General features: G+C 35.4%; 1 protein-coding gene across 1 annotated transcript; it reads left to right on the forward strand.

Moving 5' to 3' along the window:
• Nucleotides 1-1,272: 1,272 nt before the first annotated feature.
• Nucleotides 1,273-2,199, forward strand: LOC133050168 (olfactory receptor 5K3-like). The gene has a single exon (XM_061134311.1). The coding sequence runs from the start codon at nt 1,273-1,275 to the stop codon at nt 2,197-2,199; it is 927 nt and encodes a 308-aa protein (XP_060990294.1).
• The last annotated feature ends 6,162 nt before the right edge of the window (nt 2,200-8,361 follow it).

The raw sequence follows: 8,361 nt of genomic DNA on the forward strand, positions 1-8,361 counted from the left end.
CAACCAGTACTCTGTAACAACCTAGAGGGTGGGACAGGCTAGGAGACGGGAAGAAGGCTCAAGAGGGAGGGGACATATGTGCACCTATGACTGATGCATGTTAATGTATGGCAGAAATCAACACAATATTTTAAAGCAGTTATCCTCCAATTAAAAACAAATAAATGTAAGCACAAGAAATTGTGCATGCACACATGAAACAAAAGCAATATTCGATTTTACATAAGCAATTCTAGTTTGTGTTGGTTATATAAGACACTCTTGATCTTTCAACAAATGGAGATTGGTATACAGTCTGGGGCACTGAATAAACTTCATTAAGTATCACTATGTAAAAACTATGCTTTATGTAAAGGAGGAAATGATTTATATATCTGGGAACCCTCAAAAGAATAATGGATTTAGCATGACACTAGGAAAAGGGACTAAAGAGGTGATAATCTATGGGTATTTCTCTTCTTAGCTTTCCCAGGTAATATTCTTTAAAGAGGAACAAAAGTGACAAAGTGAAGTCGCTCAGTCGTGTCTGACTCTTTGCGACCCCATGGACTATAGCCTACCAGGCTCCTCCGTCCATGAGGTTTTCCAGGCAAGAGTACTAGGAACAGGCCTCTCCTTAATCCTTAGTGATTTTCATACAATTTGTAAGATACAAATTAAACATATCTGTGTATACGTTTTAAACATACCCTGTACAGGAAGGATACATGAAAAATATTGCTCAATTTAAAAATATATATATATATGTAAAGTGACTTGATATATAAGGATCTCTAATATAAAAACTGAAATACATTATTTGGGAATGCTGAATTAAATATGAGTGTCCTACATATGTATTGGAGAAGGAAATGGCAACCCACTCCAGTATTCTTGCCTGGAAAATTCCATGGATAGAGGAGACTGGTGGGCTACAGTCAATGGGGCTGCAAAGAGCTAGACACAACTGAGCGCACATACACACACACAGATACATTTAGTATTCTTTGTAAATTCATAAAGACAAGCCTTTTCCATTGTAAGCATCCTCTCTAGAATTACAAAAATATTCTTGGGAAATCTGAGCTTCAGAGTCAAGATCATAAAAGCTGACATTTACAAAGAAATGAATGTCCCATATAGGAACGTGTCCCTGTTTCCCACAGGAAATAGGGGCAGCCTGAGGAAGAGCTCCAATCTTTATAAAAAGAGAATTTTGAAGGGTAAATTACTGAGATTATAATTTCGAATCTTCTTATTGCCATAATTCCTATGGCAACAGAAACGGTGGATATGACTGAGGATAACCACTCCTTGACAACAGAGTTTATCCTGACAGGATTTACAAATCATCCAGAGCTGAAGACCCTTCTGTTCCTGGTCTTCCTTACCATCTATCTGATCACCATGGTGGGGAATCTTGGCCTGGTGGCATTGATAGTTACAGAGCATCGTCTTCACACACCAATGTACATCTTCCTGGGTAACCTCGCTCTGATGGATTCCTGTTGTTCTTGTGCCATTACCCCCAAGATAATACAGAACTTCTTTTCCAAAGACAGAATGATTTCCCTCTATGAATGCATGGCACAATTTTACTTTCTCTGCCTTGCTGAAACTGCAGATTGCTTTCTCCTGGCAGCGATGGCCTATGACCGCTATGTGGCCATCTGCAAACCACTGCAGCACCACACCATGATGTCACAGAAACTCTGCGCTCAGATGACCGCGGGGGCCTACACAGCTGGGAACATTCATCCCGCGATTCACGTAGGGTTTCTGTTCAGGCTAACTTTCTGCAGGTCTCGTCAAATCAACCACTTCTTTTGTGATGTCCTTCCATTATACAGACTCTCCTGTGTGGATTCTTTTATCAATCAATTGATGGTACTCATCTTTGCAGGGTCAGTTTTAGTCTTCACTATTACCATAGTAATAATCTCTTACCTTTTCATTCTTTTCACAATTTTCAAGATGAAATCCAAAGAGGGAAAAGGCAAAGCCTTATCTACATGTGCGTCCCACTTTCTCTCCATCTCAATATTCTACGGTTCCCTTCTTTTCATGTATGTTCGGCCAAATTCAGTTAATGATGAAGATAAAGATATACCTGTTGCTATTTTTTATACTCTAGTGATTCCCTTGTTAAACCCATTTATTTATAGTTTAAGAAATCAGGAAGTCATAAATGCTATGGGAAAAATTATGAGGAATTTATAACACTATGAAACAAATATCATCCCTTACAGACAACTGATTTCAGTGTCATTAAATTTCTTCCAAAATCAAGGAGCAATGAGAAAGTGAAAAATGGCCATGCCATACTTAACACTGAATTACTAAAACATTATGATGCATCAGTCAAATAAAGAAGTTCAAAAGAAGAGAATGTGGTAAATATATTTTAAAATCTAATACTAGGTTTCATTAGGAACAAGCTAAATAATTACAATTGAGGTCACAATTGTGTCACAGTGCAGTTACACTAGTAACTATATTTCAAAGAATAGTAATGTACAATTTTTCAACAAATTCAGCAAATGCTAAGAATCGAAAGTGAAACTATTAGTCTCTCAGTCATGTCAAACTCTGTGACCCCATGGACTGAAACCCACCATATTCCTCTGTCCATGGAATTCTTCAGGCAAGAATACTGGAGCCAGGATCTACTAGACCCAGGAATCAAACCCAGGCCTTCAGCATTGCAGGTGGATTCTTTACTGTCTGAGCCAACAATTTGAAGCCAGTACATATAAAGGTCACCTCCATTCAGTATCTTTGGCAAATTTCAGGAATCCCAAGGCATAATATCACAAGCTCCTCTATAACCCAATTTGTCAACTATTAGTCTCCTCTTAAGCATCACCATGTGACAGAAGTAAACTATATATTTCATTTGATTCTGAATTTGTTCAACAGATTTTGTTTGAATATGAAATCACACAAAATATATATTTACTAGTCAAGAATATTTTCCTCTTTAGTATACTATAGTTAATTCTCTTTCACCTTCTCTAAAATACAGCATCTATAAATTTGTGATGAATAATTCTGTACTTTAGATGATGCTAATTATATTGATATCACTAAGGATTTGATATTTTCATATAGTTTGATTGAATGACCATCATATGTAACAATCCAGTACCTGAATATATTCCTAAATAAAGCTTTTTCTCTCTGATATTATTATCTGTCTTATTTGTTATTAGGAATACCACCAACTTGGACTGATTCCAAGATAAAGTATTGGTATATGTATAGCATTAACAAAAAGCTGCAGGTCCTGATAAAGCAAAAATGAGGCAGAAAATAGCAGAAATTTAAATATCTAAAGAATAATATTTATTAAGTCTTACACGTGGAAATATAGAAGAAAAAAGTAATTTATACTTGGAACCTGTTATCTGCTTGGTGCTAAGCTAGACCTTTCATATAAATTAACTACAAAGTTATGAGATGTGATATTTTCATGCTTTTCATCAGTAAAAACATTATACTTAGCAATACTGAGTAGCTTCCCCAAGTTCATCAGATTTTGCTAGAATTTGAATGAATTACTACCTTTTTCCCACATGCTTGGGAGTTCCAAAACAGGAAATTCTTATAGCCTGCAGTATTTAGCCCTTAGCAGCATAAGAGGTAACCTGTGCCTTAAAAGTGGAGAAAAATTATATTTGGAGGAGGACAGGAATGATCATGACCAGATTCAATGTTTATGGAAAAGAGTGTGCTACTTCAAGTGGAGGATGGGCAAGGTGAATCACGGGACAGAGTCAGAAGTGAACAAAACTGTTGAAGAGAGCTATTGGTGAATATGGGGAAAGGGGGAGAAGCAGATCAGGTTATCTGAGAATCTTAAATGTCACCCTAAGAAATATGAATTTATCTTAGAACCATCAGACACTTAAGTCTCCTTGGAGCAAAGTAATACTATTGTACACTTCAAAAATCTGCTTGTGCAACTGACTAGAAAGAGACCTAAAGCAAGAAGACGAACTCTATATTAGATGACGAAAACAGAAACTGGAGAATACACTGAAAGTAGAGGAATGCACATACAGGAGCAATAGTTTAAAGAAAAAAATAGTAAGTTGTAACTGTTGGATAATAAAATGAAGGCGTATTTTCTTCCCATGAATATCAAACATGATATAACTCATTTGGCATCACCAATACTTAACAAGGTACCTAATACATTTGGCAATTCAATAAACATTTCCTTCAATATATTTTAATTATGTAAGTAAATATATACTGGGCTTATTTTTACTTTTGACTGGATTAATAAATTTTAACTTCTAATTAAAAATTTTATTTCTGATACTGTAAATATAGATAGACATAATACATATAAACAAAGTTCTTTATGGTCATAAGATACTTTATGAGCAAAAAGTAATTTAGATATCAAAATCTTTGAAAGCTCTGAATTAGAGGGATGTGGTATGTCCTATATTCATTGTCTATTTTAATGGATATTTTTAGTTTTCAGACTTGAAAGTACTGATTTAGCTTCCCTTTTCTACAGATGCAGTGATTTTTGTTATTTCTGTACCATCCACCTCGATCCTTAGCAATGCTGTATCCCAGAGGTCTGTTAAGAAAAGAATATGTGACTTATTTGGGGTCAATGAGACCAAAAAAAAGGTGATTTTCTAGATGTTTCTGGGAAATATGCATTGTTTATTTGAAAAGACATCCATAAAGATAGTATTTCTCCCTCTTGAATGGTGCATGAACATGTTAGCTGGCATAATCTACATCTATTTTGCCATCAAGAGGGAAACCAGTCCAGAGAGAAGTCAATAAACAATATAAGACATAGCTGAGGAAATAACACAGAAATCAACCCAGAGTCACTGGAATAAACTATTCATCTGACTTTATAATCCAACAGATTTTATTATTTAACCTTGTTTGGTCAAGACACATTATCTGTAACTGAATAAATGAGAACCAAGACATTCATGTCTCTTGCCTTGCATTTTTATAGTTTATTTTAAAACAATCCTCAAATAGTCTTTAGTTTACAAATTAACTTTTTACCAGTACCCATTCAGCTACTTGTCTTTTTACCTTCACTGCATTATTCTCATTTCATATAACTCTACTTAAAAATATAAGGGACATAGACATTCCATAATTTATCCACAGAAATACAAAGGTGGAGCTCAGGAATCAAACCCAGGCTATCTAGCTCCATATCCATGTTCTTAACCACTAAGTCATACTATATACAACATAAAGAAGTAAAAGTAGCAGGAGAGAAAAACTTCCAAGAAACTATACTGTCAAGTGGACAGGGAAATAGGGCAGAGATTCAAGAATGATGTGGATCAATGACAATTTTCTTCCAAATTTATTTTTTTTTAATTAATTTATTTTTTTTTTCAGTGGGTTTTGTCATACATTGACATGAATCAGCAACAGATTTACACGTATTCCCCATCCCGATCCCCCCTCCCACCTCCCTCTCCACCCGATTCCTCTGGGTCTTCCCAGTGCACCAGGCCGGAGCACTTGTCTCATGCATCCCACCTGGGCTGGTGACCTGTTTCACCATAGATAATATACATGCTGTTCTTTCGCAACATCCCACCCTCACCTTCTCCCACAGAGTTCAAAAGTCTGTTCTGTACTTCTGTGTCTCTTTTTCTGTTTTGCATATAGGGTTGTCCTTAACATCTTTCTAAATTCCATATATATGTGTTAGTATGCTGTAATGTTCTTTATCTTTCTGGCTTACTTCACTCTGTATAAGGGGCTCCAGTTTCATCCATCTCATTAGAACTGGTTCAAATGAATTCTTTTTAATGGCTGAGTAATATTCCATGGTGTATATGTACCACAGCTTCCTTATCCATTCATCTGCTGATGGGCATCTAGGTTGCTTCCATGTCCTGGCTATTATAAACAGTGCTGCGATGAACATTGGGGTGCACGTGTCTCTTTCAGATCTGGTTTCCTCAGTGCGTATGCCCAGAAGTGGGATTGCTGGGTCATATGGCAGTTCTATTTCCAGTTTTTTAAGAAATCTCCACACTGTTTTCCATAGCGGCTGTACTAGTTTGCATTCCCACCAACAGTGTAAGAGGGTTCCCTTTTCTCCACACCCTCTCCAGCATTTATTGCTTGTAGACTTTTGGATAGCAGCCATCCTGACTGGCGTGTAATGGTACCTCATTGTGGTTTTGATTTGCATTTCTCTGATAATGAGTGATGTTGAGCATCTTTTCATATTTATTTTGAAAAATTTCAAACATATCAAAGTTAGGAGAGTGCCCACAGATGTTTAAGTAAAGATTAAACAACTGTTAACATTTTACATCTGACTTGTAAGCTATCTCCAAATATGTATGTATGTGTGTGTATATTTATATATATATATATACACATTTAATGTGTGCATGATTACATTATGAGAGTTTACCCATTAAAAACTTCAACATACATCTGAAAATAATAGACATTTTCATATTATATTATTCTAATCCCCAGGTAATTTAACATCAAGTCTGTTGAAGTATATGAAGTTCACATTTGAACTTTTCCCCATTTTCCCAATAATGTTCTCTATAGTGATTTATTTTTTCAATAAGAATTCAATTAGAGTAGCTTTTAATTTTTTTTGTTTTCACTTTCTATATGATTTTTAAAGGTTTCACTCCACTTACAGTTACAGTTATAACAAGTATTGGCGATACGCCCTGTGTTCTATAATACATCCGAGTGGCCTATCTTACACCCAGTAGTTTGTGCTCCCACTCTCCCACCCCTACACTACTCCTCCTCCACCTCCCCACTGGTAACCACTAGCTTGTTCTCTGTATCTGTGAGTTTCCTTCCTTTCTGTCAGATTCACTAGCTTCTTGTAGTTTTTTAGAGCCCACATACAAGTGCTCTCATACAGTGTTTGTCTTTGTCTGACTTATTTCACTTAGCATAATGCCCTCCAAGTCCATCCATAATGCAGCAAATAGCAAAATTTCATTATTTTTATGGCTTAGTAATAGTCTAGTGTGTGTATATACATACACACTCACACACTATGTCTTCTTTATCCATTCATATGTTGATGGAAACTTAAGTTGTGTTGCTGTCAATTTCTTTCATCAATGAGTCATAGTTACTTGAGTACAGGTATTTTTAGCTACTTAATTAGATTTATTTCCAGGTATTTTATTCTATTTGATGTGGTGGTAAATGAGATTGCTTTCTTAATTTCTCTTTCTGAGAATTCATTGTTAGCATTAATATGTAACAATGCAACACATTTATGTATATTAACTTTGCATACTACAACTTTACTGAACTCATTGATGCCTTCTAGTAGTTTTTCAGTGGTGTCTTTAGGATTTTCTATGTATGGTATCACGTCATTTGCCAAAAGTGACAATTTTACTTTTTTAATTTGGATTCCTTTATTTCTTTTTCTTCTCTGATTGATATAGCTAGGACTTTCAAAAATCTGTTGAATAGAAGTGGTGAGAGTAGGCATCCTTGTCTCTTTCTGAATATCAGAGAAAATGCTTTCAGCTTTTCACCACTGAGTGTGATTCTAGCTGTAGGTTTCTCATATACAGCCTTTATTATGTTGAAGAATGTTCCCTCCATAGGCCCACTTTCTGGAGAGTTTTTTTATAAGTGTACACTGAATTTCATCAAAAGATTTTTTTCAACATATATTGAGATGATTAGATAATTTTTATTCAACAATTTGTGAGTGTTGTATATCAGATTTCATTTGTGGATACTGTTTTTGCATTCCTTTGATAAATCCCTTTGATCATGGTGTATGATCCTTTTTATGTACAACTGGATTCAATCTGCAAATATTCTGTTGAGGGTTTTTTCATCCATGTTCCTCAATGATGCTGGTTTGGAATTTTCTTTTTTCTGGGTATCTCTGTCTGGTTTTGGGATCAGGATGATGCTGGCCTCATAGAATTAATTCTGAAGTGCTCTTTCCTCTGCAATTTTCTGAAATAGTTTCAAACCATAATTGTTAACTCTTCTCTAAATATTTGATAGAACTCACCCACAAAGCCATCTTGTCCTGGATATTTTTTTGCTGGGAATTTTTTAATTACTGACTCAACTTCATTCCTGGTAATTGTTCTGTTTATATTTTTTAATTTCATCTTGGTTCAATCTTGGGAGGTTGTACCTTTTTAAGAATTTGTCCATTTCCTCTAAAATGTCCCTTTAATTGGCATAGTCACCATAGTCTCGTAAGACGCCATGTATTTCTATGGCATAAGTTGTAACTTCTTTTTTATTTATGATTTTACTGACTTGGGCCCTCTCCATTTTTCTCCTGAAGAGTCTGGCAAAAATCCATCAATTTTGTTCATCTTTTCAATAAACCAGCTCTTAGTT

The sequence above is a fragment of the Dama dama genome, chromosome 31, assembly GCF_033118175.1.
Source record: "Dama dama isolate Ldn47 chromosome 31, ASM3311817v1, whole genome shotgun sequence".
In the NCBI taxonomy this organism is placed as follows: domain Eukaryota; kingdom Metazoa; phylum Chordata; class Mammalia; order Artiodactyla; family Cervidae; genus Dama; species Dama dama.

Coding starts and splice junctions, on each gene's coding strand:
- LOC133050168 (XM_061134311.1), top strand. CDS start 1,273: ATGACTGAGGATAACCACTCCTTGACAACAGAGTTTATCCTGACAGGA.